Genomic DNA, 21,731 nt, shown 5'->3' on the forward strand with positions numbered 1-21,731 from the left:
AAGACAACCATCTTAATTACAATTGTAAGTGATAACATTGCAACGGCTTTATATTGGTCAAATATGAAGAGGAGTAGAGATTTCTAAAAACAGAATGACAGATAAACTGATCCTTCTAGACTTTTCCTCCATCTCTCAAGAACTAAAGCAGAGTATAAATGTATTTGGCCCCTATTCCAAAGCAAGCACATATTCTTGCTATTTTGACTGTAACGAAGACGTTGGTTCAGATCTAGTCTCTCCTCTTTAACCTCTCCAGCCAGGATAAGGAAAAAAATAGAGACCAGCAATGGTCAGACATGTGTAATTGGTCCAAAGAAAAGCATCTGCCAACATTTGCACTGTTTTTCTCATCTAAAGGAACAGAACCCTGTGATGACCCAGTAAAATATACCTTTCCCCTGGGACTCAGAAGGAGCTGGGGTGGGATAGGAAGGCTCAACTGTGTTTCCTTTTCAGTTATAGCATCTAAATAAACAGAATACTACTTCAAAAGCTTGGCTGTCAAGAGCACTTAGTTAATTTACCACACACTGGAGTTGAGGAAGAAAAGAGAAATCAACATTATTGGTAAATTTCTGTTGTGATCCAAATGTTGCTGAGAGCATACATACTAACCTCTTAAAGTACTAAATTATATTCAATTGAAAAATCAAAAAAAAGTCTTTTGAATATGATGCAACATAATTTTCTCCTAATAGCACAAATATTAAATTAGAACTGTTAGGTATTATAACTTTATGCCAAATTCACCATCACAAGTTGCAAATTAGGTTGAGCAATAATGTTCATAATTTTAAAGAGTAATCATTGTTATATTCCTCTTATTGATCTGAGGGTCAGCTCTGTTATTTATTATAGTACAGTCAACATCTTCCCTGACAGCTAATTTTCACTAGAATCTTCTTAATGAGGCCCTCTGGTAATTTTAGGAACTAAAACTATTTGTGGAAAGAAGAACTATTTAATTCATTCACTTCCAATAACGTATTTCATGTATCGAGAATTTTTCTTTTCCCTCCTTTATTTTATATCATGCACAATATGAAAGCTATTGTATTTGTTAACATTAGGCAGCCAGAAGATTGTTCTTAAAATTTATGGACATGAAGAAAGAAATATTACGATAATGTTGCATCTAGATCAAATAGTCTCATGAAGATACTTGGCCCTCATTGCACATGTCCAAACCCAAAACAATCTGTAAATGTTTCCTCAGTTATACAGAATATCAGCTTTTATAATTTTATTAACATAAAAATTTTTAAAATAAAAGCCCTTATGAATATCACCACATCAGCATGTCCACTAATTTTACATTTTACTGGACCCGCTGCATTTTGCATTGCATCTTTCCAAATTCTGTAGCAATTTTTCAATAGTTTTAATTAACCTTTGAATTGCCATGAGACAGTAAGTATACAGAACTGGGTTTAGAGGAAGTGACAGCTTTCTTAGATGCCCATAGAGCATGAATCCATAGACTCCAACTCTACTAGCGCTTTTGGATGTTTCTTCTGGACGGAACTGGAAATGATCTGTTCCCACACAAAAAAAATCTGCTAAATGATAATCCTGTCTGTATTAGAGATAAACTTTACTAATTTTAAGATTGTAGTTAAGGTTCCCCTGCTGTAAGCCAAGAACTGGACTCTAATTTAAGCAAAATAGAGGATTTATGGGAAAGGTCCTGCAGTATCTTCCAGATTCAAAGGCAGGGTTGAATATTCAAGACTCAGGAGTAGATATATAGCCAGCTCAGGGACTTCAGTGGCTGGAGTTCATGGAGCATCTCTTTAAAGGGGTTAGCTTCAATGTCTCCTTGCCTCTGCATCTCAGCATTTCTAATGTCACATCCCAACAGACAGAATCCAATAGGCCCAATATGAGTTATCTAGGCGGACAAAGAAAGGCAGGACCCCTATGGCCTCTGAAGGCCCTCTTCTGGATATGGGTTCCATTCCCAGAGCAGAAAGAATTGTTGTGAGCTGCAGTGTCCCCCAAGGTTTTCCCTTTGTGTTTGACCTCTTGGTTGCATTTTTTGTTTATTTCCTTATAAACATTTTACTAGACATAGTAAGATCATTCATTTAAAATTTTTCCAAAAATAGTATAACCTATGTTTCTCTCTCCTATTTATGACTATGAAATATTTCAAACATAAAGAAAATTAACAAAAAGATTAATGTAACTAATATTTATTAATATAACTGCCATAACTAATACCCACTAGCCAACATCCAGCTAAGCATCTTACTCAAATCTTCACATTCTCCCATACTGGCATCACAAATTTTAAAGAAATAAAACATTACATAAAAACCCATTCTTCAATTCTATTCTTCTCCTCTCTTTCCTTTCCAATTTCTTCCTACCTTGCACAATGTAACCACTTTCCTAAATTTAGTGTATATTGTCCCCATGTAGTTTTTACACAACTAGAACATGAGTATATGTACAAAAAGTTATCCATTATTTTGTATATTTTAAAAATTCATGTAAATATTTTTAATAAGGATATTTGTTGAGAATTCACTTTGTTCCGAATAGTGTTCTAAGCACTTTGCCTGTGCTAGTTCCTATAATCCTCACACACACCCATTCTACTAACTTGATACTGTTATTAATCCAACAGCCATATAAGGAAACTGAGACATAGAAAGGAACAGAGCTTGTCAGTGACCACGGCAGGGTCATCTGCACATATCATTCTGAAACATACTTTTTTCTTTTAACTTAGCATGTTTTTAAGATGATTCCACGTTGATATACAGAATACATCTAGTTTTTCACATTGACTGCTGTACAATATCCCATTCTATAAATGGACCACAACTTGTTCTCATGTTTACAAACATGTGGGTTATTTTGCTATTCTGAGCAATGCTACAATGCATATACTTGTAATTATCTTCTTATATATATGACTGACAGTTTTTCTCAAATATATATCTACTAGTTTAAAGATTGTGCCCATCTTTCTTTTTACCAGATATTGCCAAATTGCTCTCTGAAGTGCACCTAACAATGCACTCTCCTGCCATCTCTGAACATGGTTTCTTTCTTCTTCATATCCTCACCTGCATTTGGAAAGGTCAGTCTTTTTAATTTTTGTGGATTTTGTGGGTGTGAAGAAATATAATTCATTTTAATTTTCATTTCTCTGATTACTAGTACAGTGAGCATCGATTTATTCATGCTCCAGTAGAAAATTGTCTTAGTAATTGTGGCTTTTTAATATATTTTATTATCTGGTAGCACTGGTTACTCACACCATTATTCTTCTTTTTCAGAGTTTTACCATGATTTTTAGAAATGATAATGTCATTCATTTACTAAAGACCACCAATGACATTAACTAAAAAATAATTTTCTGTGAATAAGTATTCTGCTTTGGGAATATGACACAGCAATGATACAATGTGTACACATGCATATGGGGCAGATACCAAGACCAAACGTAGTTCATCAATCACATTTTCCTTCTCTTGGCACTCAGCTAGAAGACATTTCTCAGTCTTCCCAATAGGTGTGGCCATATGACTGAGTCCTAGACAAGTGAATTGGGACAGAGTATTGTAGGCCACATTTCTACGCCTGGTCCATAAAGTACCTTCTGCCTAATTCTCCTTTCTCTGTTCCCTGAGCTGCTTCTCAATATCCAGAGCGTTTTCAGAAGCTCTGTAATGAAGATAATAGAGCTTATCTGTCAATATAGGTCTCTGAATGAATGTACGAAACAGAAAAAGCCCTACTGAGTGTTTAACATGGACAAGAAACTGAGCATGAAGTGAGAGAGTAATAAATTTTTATTATATTAAACCATTAAGATTGTTGTATTTTCTTATACAATTCAGTTTACCGTAATTAATACTTCATATATTTATTATATATATATATATATATATAGGTTCAGAATCCTTTATCTGAAATTGTTGGAGCTAGAATTATTTTAGAATTCAGAATCTTTGGATTTGGGTAAGGTAATATGGTAGATATACGTATATTAATCAACATTCCCAGGTAAGCCTAGGGCAGCATCCAATAACCAAACCCAGTAATTTTTCTGCAATGAACTAAAGGGATAGTCACCCTGAATGAGATGAAGTCTGTAATAGCCTCATGTCAGATCAGGTTTCATTGCCAGATTAATTTATTCCAAACTTAAAAAAATTCTTTTATTTTCAAAATTTTGTGGATTTTAGATTGGTGGTTAAGAGATTGTGAACTTGAAAGTTCACATAAACTTTTGCATCAGTGCACTTGCTGTGAGTAAATCAGTGGGTTTTTTACCAATTTTTGCCCTATTTTCATTTATGAAGAGGGATGACACATTCTTAGGACATTCATACCTCTATTAATGTCTAAACAATCCTACTACATTTCACCATTAGACAAATACCTAAGGTAACTTGTTTTCATAGAACCTTTGCAATATAATAACTCCCTAATGTGGCAAAGCTGTTCATTTTCCTAATTTTGACGACCTTATGTTGTTTGCTGTTTTCCACATTCTACAAGCACCAAAAGCCTCCAAAAATATTGCACTAGATCTGAAAACACAAAGTGTTTAGAAAGTAGTAAACCGAATCTCCATTCCTTATGACAATTATTACGTATTATATTCACAAAAATCTTTTGTGAATACACTCGGACATGCTGCTGGTTACTCACTCACAAGTAGATTCACTAGCTTGAGTCTGTCAATCCAAACAAAACAGCATCTATTCCATATGGGATGTGTACTAGTGGATATAATATTTAAATAGGAAAGATTACATACCCAAAGTTTCTGGACGTGAAAACCATGTTTGGACTTCTGATTATTTGTAAATGAAGACACCTTTGCAGTAAAATACACTTTATTTTAATTCAAATGACTATGGAATGGGACTCTAAAGAAATAACTAAACTTTCATATAAAAATGATTGATAAATTCAAGTATCTTAAAAATATTTCTTGCCTATATAAGATTACATTATTAAAAGAGTGGCCTTCTTTTCTTACAAAAATGGCTGAAACTAAGCTTTGGCATCTGCAGTTGGTGGTGTCCCTCCTAGACCCTCGTTCCCAGGCTGGTGCACTCACCTCCAGATGCTGCAGGTGTTAACAGCTAATGGCTCACACCTGCGTTCTCCTTAAAAAGGACTGCCCTTAGTTGACTGGAGCCACTTTACTCCCTTTTCCCCCCAACGTCTGTGGCAGCTGATGATTAACTGATGGAGACATGAAAGGGGAAGGAGAGTGTGTTCAAGCACATTCCCCCTTGCCTCAAGGCAGAACTAACTCTGACACAATTCATGCTTCAGAGCTCCCTGTGTGATCAGACTGAGGCTAGACTTCCAGTGAACCCACATCTCTGCCTACCTTTTTCCTCTATACTACCATGCTTCCCTTCAAGTCTTTAATGGGTTTCACATGAGAGAAACTTTCTCACTAAATCACTTGCACTAAAATCTGCATTTTAGGCTCCCCTTCTAGGGAACCTGAACTAACACACCATTTATTATTTATAATGTATTAAACATCGACTAAGGAGTAGGCTTATTTGTGCATTAAACATTATATAATTTTATTCTAGAAATATCTAAGCTGTATGAAAATTATTATCCCCATATTGTGGGTGAGGAAACAGACATTGTAGAGTTGAGGAACTTGTATTTAGGTTATAACAACTGGGAAATCCAAAAATCAAATTCAGATTAATATGGCTCCATAACTTCTACTCTGTACAGAATTTCTTGCTGCCTCTATATTATATTTTTACCCAGGAAATAAAAAATTAAAGATCTATTCAACTATACTGTTTTTAGTGAAATGGAAGTTGATGTGCATTTTATTTTCCATACATTGATGTAATTTGTTTAAAATGAAAGTAAGATTATATGAGTCATATAATTTCCATAAGGGTTTATTAGTGGACAAGCATGGATTCAATTAAAAAGGAAATAAACATCTGTATAATACCTTCATTTTCTTGAAAAGGAACATTTTATAGAAGTTGGAAAATAGCAAGGAGGGAAAAGATCATGTCAGCACAATGTTACTGGTCATATACAACGCAATCTTATGTTTCATAGATATTTCAACACAGGAAATGGGTATATTAGGAAGTGCCTAATTCATAGGTTTTCCTGACCCACGTACAGTGGTTTCTTTGAATGACTCTGAAGGAAAATCTGTAAGCAGTGCTTTTATACCAGCTTCAATAATGCATATTTCAAAGCCCAAACTAGTCAGCCACGTAACTGTTTACATAGTCAACATTCAGTGGGAAAATAAGTGTCAACAGGTTCCACTTTCCCAGCCCAGAACAGCATGTGACCTTTCATTATAATCCTCTTGAGTCTCTGATTAGTAAGGGGATATTTTATTTTTGTTTTTTCCATTCAATAAATCCAGGATTCTTAGTTTACTACTATCTGAAAAGTAACAACTCTGCCCACCCCAGATCCTACTTAGCCACTTAAAAGACTAACACAATCCTATTACATTAGAAACACTGTAGGGAGGGCCCATGTCTTTTCCATCTTTGTTTATGGCAAATAGCAAAGTGGTTTGCACAAAGTAGAACATTAATGAAATGGATTATGGTTTCCTATAACAACAACAAAAAATTCCACAACATAAAGTGTTTTTTTTAAATGTTTTGATTGCTATAATAGCTTGCCAATGACCAAAAATCTTTAGATTCCTAATAAAAGCATAAGTATCTGGGACCAGCCCAGTGGCACAGTGGTTAAGTGTGCCTTCAGTGGCCTGGGATTCGCCAGTTCGGATCCCAGGTGCGAACATGGCACCACTTGGCAAGCCATGCTGTGGCAGGTGTCCCACATATAAAGTGGAAAACGATGGGCAAGGATGTTAGCTCAGGGCCAGTCTTCCTCAGCAAAAAGAGGAGGACTGGCAGCAGTTAGCTCAGGGCCGATCTTCCTCAAAAAAAAAAAAAAGCTATAAGCATCTGATTGTCTCAAAGAACTCTTTCAACCATCTTTTCTAAAGAGAGACTCTAAACTATTCAATGCTTCCCTTAAAAACTATCAACAAAAGTACTGCATATTTTCTACAACTCCTATTTTATTTACAATTATAGTTCTAGCAATGTTATAATTTTATTTTACTGCAGAAATCATACTATTTATTAAATTCTTGTCATGTATTATGCAATGTGCCAAGTGTTTACATTTTCTTTTCAATATTCAACTGATATTAAGACGAGGGTACTCTTTTAATCCCTACATTACAGAGCAGAACACTGTGGCTTAGAAAATTTGGCATTTTGCCATCTGTAGTACTAAGTAGTAAATCTGGAACTTGAGTCTACTTACAGTCTACCTCCAACTTCTATGATCTTAACCACCGAACTATACTAAACCCTCTAAAGCAAGGATCACACTTCTCTTCCCATCAACAAAATGGCCCATTGAATCCTCCAAATAGAAACATGTGACTCGTACTCAAAAATTCCCTCTCACCATTTCCCACATCAAAACAAAAAATATCGTTTGCAGTTATCACCCACATCACTCAAATCCATCTTTTTCCCATCATTCATTGTTATTCCTTTTCCTACCCTTTTCTTATCTATCGTCTAAAATGTTACGATGGCATCTCATCTGTCTCATCTCATCCCCTACCCCTACAGACACATACTTATCCTCACATACCGCAGCCAGTGTACTTTTAAAATACATATTTGATCACATCCACCATTGTGCAAATTCTTTCATGGATGTTTATCTTCTTTAGGGCATTGTCCGTGCTGCTGAGCACAGTACAATAGAGCCCTTAGAGCTGACTGTTGCCCACCTCTTTGGATTCCTTATCTCTTCTCCCACATTTATTTGAGACATATTTACAAAGGGAGAATTGATCGGCCTGGGCGACCAAATGGATGTGAGATCTGAGGAGTGGAAGAGGAAAAGAAATTTGGTATAGTTGTAGGTTAAATGTAAGTATCTAAGGTACAGTAATGTGGAGATAAACATTGGGGTAAGAGTTCAGGAGATCTTTTTCTCCAGCTATCTACTTAATATCTCAACAACTTCTTTTGCCAAAGACAACTCAAACTCAACATGTCCAAAATCAGATCCACGATCTCTGTACCCCATGCCTGATATCTGAGTGCACCACGTCTCAAAGAGTATCAGCACCATCTATCCAGCTACCAAGGCCAGTTATCCATGGCCACTCCCTTTGCCTCAACTCCCTTCTTAGCCATATCCTAATTGTCACCACATCCTGCCTAGTTTGCCTTCTAAATAGTTCTCAACTCAGTTCTCTTTTATTCATCTTCCCTGTCATCTTCCTGGTCTAGGCTACCATTTCTTACTTCTCTTGTCTAATCTTGAAATGCATTTATTAGCATCTGCTTTATCCTCTTTATAGTTTATTCTCTATACTGAAGGAATTCTCATCTGTTCTGTCTGAAAATCTGAACATATCATCTCTCAGCCTACTTATACACAATCAGAACTTTTTGTGTTTTTCCCTCATAGCATCTACCACAGTTGGAATTTTGCTTCATTTGTATGCTTACTCGATTCTATACTTTCTTTCCCAAGCAACTCTAAGCTCCATAAGGCACTTGCCATCCATTTATTCCCAGGAACTAGTTCCATGCCTAGTACACTATTTAATGAAAAATTGAATAAATTAATTAATAGACAGACAGCAAAGATCTAGGCCTCTGTTTTGGTAGTAAGAAGCATATAGTCAGGGAGTTCATGGTTCTGGATGATTCATCAACGGAAAATGTAGAATGTGGAAGAGATGCAAGTCAAGTGGAGGTCTAAGGCAGTCAGCCCAAGAAAGAGACTGAGGTCAAAAGTTAGAAGAAAGTAGGAAAACCATAAGATAATTATGTCATTGACAGCAAGATAGGAGAGAAAGATTGTCCAACTATGTAAATATCTCAGAGTAGTTTAGAAAGAAATTGGAAATTTTTGTCTCAGGATAACCCATATTACCTCTTCACTCTAATTTCTACATAGTCTTTTATTCATACAATCATCACATCTTGACCTATAAAATTTTCCTTAGTCTCTATCATATACATGAAATACTCTCAAGATGTTACATCTTCATTCAAGCATCCTCTGTAATTCTACCATTTCTATTAAGATATTTATGGAAATTGCAAGAAAAAAATATCCTTAAGCCCAGCCTCATTTAAATGTTTAATTTATTTAACATTTTCACTGATTTTTCTGATAAAATGCATTTTGTGATATCTCATATATCCACACAATGTGTTTGGTCCAAGCACTTGTTATAAACACTCACAAAATAAAGGCCTCACTGTGGAGGTAGTGTTAAAAACTTTATAGCATGAGCAATCAGAAGACTACACTTTCACAAGAAACAATAAATCTGCTTACAAATGAGAAGGAAATGGTTAATCATTTTAGTCTTTAAAGAATTTTTAAATATGAAATACATAGGGTCTGAGGTAAAAATGTTTTCATACATCAATGGCTCATATTTAAAATAACGAGTTATATTACTAGGAAAAAATACTCATTGTACCTGTCATTTGAAGTATTACACAATTAATCCTTTTAAACATTTTGTACACGAATTGCACATAAGACTCAATGTTTTGTCTAAAGTAAATGCATGAAACATCACAGTAATTTAAAATAGTATTTTGGAAAAGATGTAAAGAAAGAAATGTGAGTGTGCTTACATATAGTGCGTGTATATGTGGATATATATGTATGCATATATGTACATATATTTATACATACATACACATATACATATTTGTAGTACATATTATGTATAAAATTCAGAGGCATTCATGAAATAATACTGATTCTCAAATTAAATTGAGTTACCTCTGGCTTAGTACAGCTCTTTTAAAATGAGCGAGACAATTATCTAAACAATATCCTGGCAAAAGCATCTGACCCATTGAACCACTAAATGCTTTAAAGGAAGTATGTTTTCAAGAATTTTTATTCTTTGAGTAGCTCTTATATAAAGCAGTTAATTTTCATAAAACTTCCCAGGGTATGGCCCTAGACTACATGTCCAAGCAGTAGCTTTGTGGGGATGGTATGAATGTAAGTAATAAGCAAATAATCCTATAACTTGAGCATTGAAAATATTGGGGTAGGGGCCCACAGATGGAGATGGGGGGCAGAGAGAAGTGCTATTTTCCAGAGCTCCAGGCTCTACAGCAGAGTAAATTCAAGACCTAAATGGAGAAAACTTATAAATCAATTTTGCAATTAGTTGACCGGGGGAGAAAGAGGACACCCAGAGCAAGATTCAATTGCACTTTAGCATTTGAAACCCGGGATCACCAACCTTAGAAATAAAAAGTCGTGAGTGTGGGAAAATAAATCTAATCGTCTAATTTCCTAGCTACAGTTAAAGAAAATTACCTAGAAAAATTGCTATGGAATTAGTCCTTCAAGCCTAATAGGACGTGCAGGTCAACTATGTCAGTTCTAAAACTACACAGTAATTTGTCTAGTACGTACTTTCAGTAAGATGAAATAAAAAGAGCACCAAATGTGCCTCTGGGTTGAAGTTCTCCATTGATTTTGCACCCACATATTACGTAGAGAAATCCTAATGCTTAGGAAATAGCCATTTCCCTTGGAGAGTTCAGACCTCATAAAATTCACATATAATTTCTGCTGACCACAAATTAACACAGAGTCAAATCTCATTAATATTGTATATTTTATAAGATTAATTTTTTAAAAACATATCCATTTAGTAAATGGCCTTTAAGTGAGCATATGATCCTGATAATTAGATCTTTCTAAAATATGTGTATTCTGTTATAAATAGTTTGCTATAAAACCATTTAGAGTCTGCTTTAAGACAAGACTAGGAAATAGAAAATTAAACCTTTAATGCTCCTTTTGATACAATGATATGCATTCTACTGATTATAATAACATCACAAATTCAAAGGTCCAAATAAATGACCATATGTTATTTTCAGACTCAGCAAGCTATGAGTCTGGCAAGATTCCAGTTTCCAAATGAGTGACCACTCACAGAACACTAAATGTTAACTATTATAGCACATCCAACAAAAGTTAAATTTAGGACCTTTTCTAGGGGGGAAAGTCATGATGATGTAATTAAAGGTCATTTGGAGCAACAATGTGGAGAAAATAGATAAACTCACAGCAGAGCTATCTCATCTTCCCAAATCCAAATCCACCAACCTCCATGTCAGATGTTCCTATAGACTCTTCCTTCCCTCCTGCTCTAACTTTAATAGTCATTTCTTCCCCTCTCCTCATGCTCTGGATCCCATCTTGTTCTCTCCAGCAAGTATTCTCTTTCTCCCCTACACCATCAACATACCTCCCTCTACTGGATCATTCCCATTAATGTAAAACGTAAGTGAATATTATCCATCTTAAAACACAACAAAACAAACTTCCTGGACTCCAGGCCCTAGCCAATTGTCACTCAATGTCTATGCTACACTTCACTGCAAAACTCTGCCAAAATCAACTGTTTCTGCTCACCTTCATGTATACAGTTTTTTCTCTTTTCTACCTACTCCAATGAGATGTTTAACCACAGCTCTCCACTGAAATAGCCCTCACCAACATAATCAATAACATATATCTAGCCAAAAACAGTGGCAAACATTTTATCTATTGTTGTGGGTTGAATTACATCCCTCTAAAAGATATGTTGAGGTCTTAAGCCCTGTGCCTGTGCATGTGACCCTATCTGGAAATAGGGTCTTTGTAGATGCAATAAAATTAAGATTAGGTCATATTCAATTGGGGTCGGGAGCTAATCTAACATGACTGGACAAAAGACAGAGACACAGATGCACAGGGAGAATGCCATGTGATGATGGAGGCAGAGATTAGAGTGATGTCTCTACAAACCAAAGAACACCAAAGATTGCCGGTAACACCAGAAGCTAAGGGAAAGGCATGGAACAGATTCTCCCATAGATCCTTCAGAGACAGCATGGATTTGCTGACACTTTGATTTCAGATATCTGACCCCCAGGACTGTGAGAACAAATTTCTGCTGTTTTAAGCTACCCAGTTTGTGGTAACTTGTTATGGCAGACATGGGAAACTAATATATCATCTTATGTAACCTCTCAGCAGCATTTGACATGGTGAGCATTCTTTCCTTTGAAACTTTTTCTTCCCCCATGTTTGTGGCATCACTCTACTTGATTTTTCTCCTACCTGCTACTTCTCTGTATCATTAGCTGGCTCTTCCACACGTTCCAGATGTCTAAATGTTGGATGTCCTAAAGATCTGTCATAGGACTTCACTCTTTCTGCCTATACTCTCTGCCTAGTAAAGTTTTGCAAGTCCATGACTTTATACACCATTTAGATGTTAATGACTTTCAGATTTATACTCTAACCAGGATTTCTCCCCTAAGTTCCAAACCAGTGTATGTAAATGGACAACCAACTTCTCCCCAAGGGCATCAAATAGGCATCACAAAATTAATATAGCCCAAAGAGAAGTGTTTCATTATTGATTCCTGAAATAAGCATTCCTGAAGAGTTCCCCTGTCACAGTTAAGTGCCACGATCATCCACCCACTTGTTCAAGCAAAAAACCTAGAAGTCGCCCTAATTTCCTCTCTCTTTAATATCCCACATCCAATCCATCAGGGAGCCCTGTCTGCTCTGCCTCCAAAACATAGGCCCAACTCAGTAACTTCCCTCCATCTCAAGTACAATCACACTGTTTTAAGAGTTTCATCTCTTACTGGTTGATTACAGAGCTCCCTAACTTATCTCCTTGCCTGTGGTCTAGTCCTCCTTCCTACACCTCCTACCCTGCACAGCAGTGAGAGTAATCTTTCTAAAGTATAAAAAAGATCATCCATTGACTTTCTATTACAATGATAAAAGAATAAATATAAAAATTAAAATGAAAGAATAAAATAAAAGTTCCTTAAAATCTATATGGTCTGGCTGCCAACTTCCTCTCTGATCTCATCTGTCTTTATAACCTCCTTCAGTAATTATAATCCAGCCATTCTGGTCTTGTTACCATCTCTTCCCTATGCCACTATCACTGTTATCTTAGGAGATTTTAATATGCTGTTCCTTATTCTTGGGATATCTCTCCCTCTCAAATATTTATCTGTTTAGGGTATCTCTCCCTTCAAATTTCATGGCTATCTTCTTCACTTCATTCAAGTCCCAACAGATGTCACCTCCTCAAAGTGACTTTCCTGTATACAGTAACTAAAGCAACCAACCACTCTCTATCCAATTTTCTAATTTTATATTCTCCAAAGCACCTACCCAGAGCTGAAATTAACAGCTCCTCTTTTAGTTTGCTTATTTATTTTCTATCTCCCTCTCTAAAATATAAACTCTCTAAGGTCATGGATTCTGCAACGCCCCAGTGTCTCAGTGACCAGAACAGTTTCAGGCTTAAGCAGGTGCACAAGAAATACGTGTTGAGTGATTGGAAAATGGGTGTGAGTGGGAAAGAAAACACATAGGCATATCATTTAGGAGGCTGTTATAGAAGTTTATTTAAGATAAATTGGGGTGTTGAATCAAAGTAAATGATTATTGAGATGGTGAAAAGTGAAGCAATTTGACTTATATTTAGGAGAATTTAGTGGCTTATTCAACTTGGGTGAGAGGGAGTAAAGAGTCTCTATCAACTGACATACTTCTGATCTGGTAAATGAGTGGATGATGCTGTCATTCATGGCCAAAGAAAATATCAACAGGACATAAAGGTTAAAAAACACATTTTTGAGAGGAAGCATACCATTGTTGTAAAAAACACGGGCTTGGGGTCTCTAAAACTGTGTGTGTTTGTTGGTGTTACTCTAACCGTGGTCCAGTTTTTCAGCCCTATGGGATCTGATTTCCATCCTTACAGTGGATGGAATTTGTTGTGGTCAAATTTTTTTTTAAATATTTACATGTTGCTACACCCAGTGGATGCTTTTTCAGTCCTTATCTTGTTTGATCACTGATGATCATTTGCTCCTTCTTGAAAGTCCTTATCAAGGATTCCTGTGACACCACATTTTTCTGCCATTCTTCTCACATTTCTAGCTATTCTTTATATTAATGGTCAGATAAATTCCAAACTTTACTGTTGTGATTTACAAGGCCCTCCAACCTCACCTCTTGTAAATCTCACTCAACCTCCTTCCTCTAAGAAACTTTCTCTGTTTTCAAGTCAGGTTAATTCTATACAATTATCTAACCAAGGTATGACTTTTTCTTCCTCTCTGAAGTACACTGGGGATTTTGTCTGCATGTGAAGTTTTCAAGTGACCTGACAGTAAGAAAACTTCTAACTTTTTTTCTGAGAAAACTTTGGTAAAACAGATCTCCTTACACATATTTTTCTTTTGCTCTAAATTTTTCATCATACTACTTCTGAGTATTTTTCTGTGAGTCATTTATTGCAGTCTCTGCAGGAGTATTTGTCCTTTTTTGTCCCCGACTTGGAACATTTTAAGACTTACAGAAGACAGTTATCACTAACATTGTATTAACAAAGGGTGAAAGTAAATATTTATTCCAAATAATATTAGCAACTTTACACATTTGGTCCAGCACACGTTTTAACAAAGCAAGCGCATGTTCTCGTTGGATGATTCAAAATCATGTCTCTCTATTATCTGGTTTCTAGCACATCTCCCAAGGTAGGACTATAGGACTGACTCTAGGATGATCTTCCAATGGTAGCATGAAATCAGGTAGGCAAGGGGCAAACTTGGGAATGAGTGGATGATGTGAGTGGGAGAAGTGTACTAGGAGGTAGAGCTGAAAAGAGGTGGGAAGTTTCAGTCTATCCCTAAGACAGAGTTGGAGATGATAACCTGTCTCTCAATATAGGCATTTTTTCTGCAATAGATGTTTAGAATACTATTTTTTTTTTTACCAGTTGGCTACTTCTGCAGATGTAAATTGGAATTTTAAAAATTTTCTACACATATTCCTATAATATATAAATAATAAAAAGCCATATTATATCCTTCATGAATTATTCTTCAGGGAAGATATTAGAAGTTATATTATTAACTAACTGTGTATTATACTAATTGTGTCTTTAGGATGTACATTTTTAGCTGTTGGATGAAATGTACTCACGCTCACTTTTCCATTGCGATTGTCGTCTTCTCTCACTGCCAGAGCCTTCAGAAAATTATCTTGCAGGTCTTTACCAGCACTTGTTAATGTCCTATAAAAAGGAGGTATTTGGTTATAATATATTAGATAACAAACATATTTAAAACACTCTGGGGCCAACAATTAAGCTTCTTTATTCCAAGTGACAATTTCCTTATAACATTAAAAACACATACACATTATACACAATCATTATAAGCCATACACAATTATTACAATCTACCAGATTCCTCAATTTAATTTCATACAGTTATAGAGTTTTTATTTACAAATAATTGGGATCAAGTCTATAAATAATATATAAATCCATATCAATACTCATGCCAGATACAATTAATTTCATTTACATACTCATTTTATTCTTTTTATCAGACCATGAAAATTCAATATAATTATACCCCTCACTACCCACGATAATTTTAAATTGCCTATAAGTTAAGTACAATTTATTTATTTAATATAAGAAAATTAAAATACTAGAGACCTAAGCCAATTCGGTTACTGAAGTATAGCATTAATTTTAGCTTTATGAGTAGGGATAATCAAGGCAAGAAAGCAAACTAGGTTGAATTATCTTTGTCAGACAAAAGGAAACATTAAGAATTCAAGAGAGAAATAACTTTCTTTGGAAGTAAATTTTAAGATCTCAATCAAAGATCTCAATCAAGCAACAGTGAACCACCTAACGAAGAATGAGTTCAAGAGTGATTTGCAAAATAATAATCCTCTCTTCATATGGCAATTTCCTATATACTCAACAAACATTTTTATGTGTCTACTATGTACCAGGAACTGTACCAGGCACAAAGATGAATGAGACATACTTCCTGCTCTCAAGTTGCCTGTGGTCTTATAGAGGTGAATAAATACATCTACACTATAATGGCACACCATGTGATAACTGTAATAATAGATATGTGGATGGGTATCAGAGGAGTTCATAAGAGAAATCTCTTACCTATTCCAGAAAAGTCACTTAATCTTAATCTTTAAAGCAATTATTGAACTAAATGTTAAAAGATGAGATAGCATTAGCCAGTGTAGGGGAAGGGGGTGGAAGAGGGAGAGAGGTATCAGTAATAACAAAGGAGCAAAAGAATAGAGATGCAAAACTGCAAAGTGCCTTTGGGTAATTGCAAAGCAGCCAGAAAATAAGTGCAGAAAGTGAGGGAGACATCATATAATACTAAAAAAACTAGCATTTTTATAGACATACTGCTGTAAATATTTAGTTAAGTCCACACTGCTACTAGGGGCAGAAGCCATATTCAAACCAAGGCAGTCTGGTTCTAGACTCATTCTTATAACCACCAGGCAACAGTGCCTTTCCAGGAAGCCCTTGCATGCTACATTAAGGAACTTAAATCTTGTCTTCTAGGAGATGTTGAACAAAAAGGGCATTATGCAAGGAAATAAGATGGTCAAGTTTGTGTTTTAGAAAGAATATTCAGCAGCTGTAAGAAAAAAGCCTGGAGGAGGGCAACACTGGAGGGATTAACTAGGGGACTATTAAAAAGCTTTAGTAAGAGAAGATGAAGACCTAATTTAAAGCAGTGGTGGTAAGCATAGGAAAAGATAAATCTGGGAAAGATTTTAAAATGGACCTGGTGATTTCTTTTTGTGAAGAGTTAAAGAGAGATTACTGCCAGGTTTCATTAAATCAATATAGATATGTACAGTATGGAACCTATCAGTTATTTTGTTGATCTAGAAATATAACCCTTTAAATTGATCATATCTTATCAGCTTTTACATTTCTACCTTTATGTGCCTTGGCTTGTAATATCAATATCAACTAATAATTCAAACATTGAAATATACATTAAAAAACCACTAATTAGCACCAATGGAGAGAATCAGATATTTGATATTTTCAATCCATTGTTTTGTCCAAAAAGTGAGTCTTCCATATTACAACATACCTATCCACTGCTCTGATACTAAATCTCTAAAATATCATATTTATTTTGTTAGTTGCTTTCCCAAAAAACATGCATTGTTTCTCCATTGCTCATAGGACAATCTTCTAATCACTTGGTCAGTTTCTCCCTAATTTCCTGCTTACGGTCTGTTTTTAAAACTAGAAATTCTCTGTGAAGTTTAAAGAGAGAATTAGTTTTACACGTGCATCAGTCAGGATTAGTTAGGCTATGCTTTAGTAACAAATGGCCAAATCTCAGTGGCTTACAATTACAAAGGATTATTTCTCAATAATGCTACACATCAATAGCAGGTTGATTGTAGCTTTTCACCCGGGAGAGAAGAACTGGGAGGCTGATGATACAGCCTCTGTCTGAAACATTATTGGTTGTTGTGCAGAGGGAAAAGAGAATATGACCACACACTGGCTCTTAGAGAGTCTAATTCTAAGAGACACATGTCGCTTCCACTCACATTTAATTGGCCCAAGCAAGTACCATGGCCAAGCCGGAAATCAATGGAATGGGAAAGTATAATCCTACTCAGGGAAGAGTATCAAATATTTATAAACAGTAGCCCATGCACCCCTGGCTTCCTATAACATAACCAAAAAAAAGGTTGAGAGTAGATAGCTCAGTAAACAAGAGCAATTTCTGAGAGAAATATAAAAGTACAGATTATTTGTTAAACAATGTGGTTCACTGCAATATAACCAAGTAAAGACGCTTTTGAAAATTAAGATCACTAATTCTAGCTCCAAAACAGAACTTTCCCCCACATACCCACAGAACATTCTAAAACTTACAGTTAAAGGAATGAAATAGACATCATTATGTGGTCTTCCATGATAGTTGTAGACACTTGTTGTTTTTAGCTCCCCAACATCCCTCCCCTTTTCATTGGTATTAGAATCCTAATTTTTATTTGGGCAATGGCCCTCCCATGTTCTATGCCTTGGTAGAATAGTCAATCAAGGTACCAGCTTACTCACAACTCTTACTCCCAAACCTCAACTAATGAATATACCTCAAGCTTGACCAATGCCACTTCACCTCATGGGAATGTATATCATAGACAGAGAGACACAAGAATGAAAAGCAGCTGGAGTTGTAGTAACTATGCTTAATTTCTATGACATAGCCTTATTATTCAACTTTTTCTTCAGATCTATGATAATTGGTGCTCCTCCAATGAGGTTTTCAGCAGATATTTGGGCCGGACAAGAAAAGGGAGTAATAAGCAGTAGAATTCCTGCTGCCCCGGGAAACTTACTATAGCAGACACTGTTCTCTTTTCTTCCATAAACATGAAGCCCTAGTGTTACCTGGGCATATAGCTTCTTGGAATAAAGACTACATTTCCGAGCCTCTCTTGCAGCTAGGTACATCCATGTGACTAACTTTTGCACAGTGAGATCTAAGTGAAAATGATGTACAATTTCTAGGAAGTATACTTAAAGGGGTGAGCGTATACTTTCTCCTGAGGTTGGTATGCAATAGAACAACTATTGCTCCTACTGCCATCTTGACTTAAATTGGAGGCCACTATTGAGAAAGGAACAGGGTCTCTGACACCTTGGAGCACCAACCCAGCCTTGACTGACACCATCTGGACTTCTGGAATATGAGACTGAAAAGAATTTATATTTTGTTTCAGCCACTGTCATTTTGGGTTTTTTCCATTATTTTTAACTAAACCTAATCCAAACAGATACATTCACCGTAAGAAATTTTCCTACCTTTCTGAAAAAAGATGCTGTGGGATTTGCTTGGTGATCAAATTAGACTTTAACCTTACCTGTAATAGTCTAAGAATTTCCCAAAAGACTGTATTATTTATGTAAGTAAAATGAATTACTTTGTTAAATAGTCAGAAAGTTATGTTTTTTAAATGGAAACATGAAATAATGGAAATTAAACTGAAATATAAGATTTAATTTCTATTCATTTACCAACTGATTAATACAAGTCACCACATTTTTCTGAACCTGGGTTTCATAATGGGCTAAACAATCTCTAAGCCCCCTAGAAGCCACAACTCTTGTGATTTAAAATGACCATACTCTCATCAATGACCAAATATCATTAATTTATAATCAGTCTAAGAAATGTGACTATGTTACCAACAATACATTAAGATCATACTATTCCTTTTTTACTATTATTCAAGTCTTACATACACAGACTTACATCATTTCCTATAATCTCTATGAAGAAGATAAATGTATTTTTGTTACATAAATTGAGAACAGAGAGGATAAGGTCTACAACCCCCAAGCTATTTGCAGCAAAGTAAAAAAAGTTATATAAGTAATCAATTATTATACCATGCTATATCTGAGAACCTGAAACTTTTCAGCAAGGGGAAATATTGGAAAAGAGAGTTAATGCAGAGTGTGTGGTAAGGAATTCTTAAATCTTTAACATGCATTACTCTTACTTAACTAGGTTTATTTAACAGTCAGTGACCTGAGAAACCTTGCTTAAATAAATATTACAAAAGGAGTTACTTCCTCAAGAAGTGAAGTAGGTCTGTTACAAAATCTTAGGGTTATAAGTTTTATAAAGGCAAATACTCCATCTTTGTTGTTTATACTCCACTACACTTTCAAAATGGGGTAAAAGTTATATGGATGAGTTAATTTTTACCAACCATGTTTAATCATTAGCTAAACGTATTTATCCAATCATACATGAATGACTCTAAATATATTCTTAATCCTCAACAATTAGGCTACTGGTTTTATGATTTAATTATGTTGTTTGCATATCACATATATTTACATTACTACATTGACATTAGAAGAAAAAGAATAAATAACAGAAGAGAAAAAAATTTGGATAACTTAAAATAGAAACATTTTCAAGAGTTTTTTTCTGAAGAGTTCACTTATTTTAAAGATGGTAAAGTCTTTCAGTAAATATTTATGACTTATTAGTCATCTGAGAATTTTAAATATAAAATTGGGAGTGCCCTAATAGGCAAAATTTTATTAATTTTTAAGATGCATTCTAATAAGCAGTTTCTGAATAATCACTAAATCAAATCTAAGAATAAATCTATCTTAATAGCAATACGCTTTATCTATTGGACAGCCTTTGTACTAGTCTCTGTGCTAGGTATTTTGCAAATACTTTCAATTATCTTCAAGACAAGGAGGATCTGTTTATTTCCACTTCAGAAATGAACTTGATTATAATCAGTTGGTATTTATTTTTTAATCTAGATATTACTGATTCAAAGGATTTATTCTACTATCCTAAAGCCACATAAATATCAAAACATCACATTTATATCACAATATTTTCACATCCTGAAAACAATGAGAATTCACTGGAGAAAAGAGACCTAAATTAGCAGCAGTAGTGGTGGGATGAAGTACAACCTTCCTCTGGGGGCGCCCTTGGAGTTATCAGAGTCCGCTGGTCTTGAGACCTCTATGAAAGCTAATCAGCCATAATCATCCTTCCAGTCTAGACTGGAATTCTGATCAACTGCTCTTTTCAGAGGTAGCTTTGATTTCTTTTAAAGCCAGTGAACTCTGACATAGCCTATATTTCATATTTCTAGAATTTATAAATTCAACTCATTAGCACTTGTTGGAATATGTAATTCAACCGCTCTGTACCTCAGTTACTTGAAATGATGTTTTTCTATACTCAGTTTGGAAAAATTTAGTGGAGAGTAAAGTAAAAAATAGTAGATGAGTAAAAGTTTATTATAAAGATTCGATAATACTATCTTCTTAAGAAACAAGAACACTTATCTATGAAAAAGTAGTTTTCAGAAATAGCTTTACTTTCCATGGATAAGTTTACTGACAAAACTATTTGTGTATATTTGTATGGTCTCAAATAATATAAATTTGCTTTTTTAGAGGCCAAAATGGAAAATTGCTTGCAAAATTGATAAAAAAATATGATTTTATTTATCACAATATGTGAATTTTTAGACAATTCATTTGAGTTTTACATAGGGGAGATATATTATTATTATTATGCTTTGATGTAGGGCACTTGTTGTTTTGTCAGAGAGAAACGATCGTGTACATTTTCTCCAGGACAACACAATATCTTTTGCTTTGTTTGTTACATAAATTAGGAGGGAAAAAAATCCTCATTTTCCTCAAACAAAGTGTTTTATAAATATCTCTAACACTGGCAAATCTTCACATTCCTTCTCCCAATGTATTATTGTATATTTACTCTGTATAGTCAGCTCAGGCCGCCAGAACAAAGCACCACAGACCGTGGGCTTAAACAACCGAAATTTATTTTCTCACAGTTCTGGAGGCTGGAAGTTAGAGGTCAGGATATCTGCAAGATCTGTTTCTGGTGAGAGCTCTCGTCTCTTAAGCAACTCACTGTGTTTACCCTAGTATCTCATTGTACTTTTAATTTGCACTTCTCTGATTACTTTTATGTTCTGTATGTACCTACCGTTTTGTCTGAATTGTATGTCCTCGGAAAGCTACATGAATACCAGAAATTGTACAGATGGAAAAAAGAGCAATCAGAGAACAATTTCAAGTCCTTTCCTTTGAGTGCCAATTCAATAGGAGAATCCACCTTTAATATCTGAGGGATTATTTTTTAAAGATCTAAGAGGGAAAAAATAGTAGAACTAAATCCAGTGCGAGGTTTCTGAGTCTCCTGTCTTTTCTCATAGCTATTCTC

The 21,731-nt window shown here is 35.1% G+C and overlaps 1 protein-coding gene across 7 annotated transcripts in view; it reads right to left on the bottom strand.

Moving 5' to 3' along the window:
• CFAP299 (cilia and flagella associated protein 299) overlaps nucleotides 1–21,731 on the bottom strand; it is a 562,838-nt gene that overhangs the window by 317,398 nt on the left and 223,709 nt on the right. For 4 of the 7 annotated variants that reach the window (XM_001492815.4, XM_070262328.1, XM_070262326.1 and 1 more), the window contains exon 3: nucleotides 15,097–15,187. In XM_001492815.4, coding sequence (XP_001492865.1) covers nucleotides 15,097–15,187 — 91 coding nt within the window. The remainder of the gene's footprint in view (nucleotides 1–15,096; nucleotides 15,188–21,731) is intronic. The other 3 variants (XM_070262327.1, XM_070262329.1, XM_023637859.2) reach the window with 1 other exon arrangement.

This window comes from Equus caballus, chromosome 3 (assembly GCF_041296265.1).
Source record: "Equus caballus isolate H_3958 breed thoroughbred chromosome 3, TB-T2T, whole genome shotgun sequence".
Taxonomy (NCBI): domain Eukaryota; kingdom Metazoa; phylum Chordata; class Mammalia; order Perissodactyla; family Equidae; genus Equus; species Equus caballus.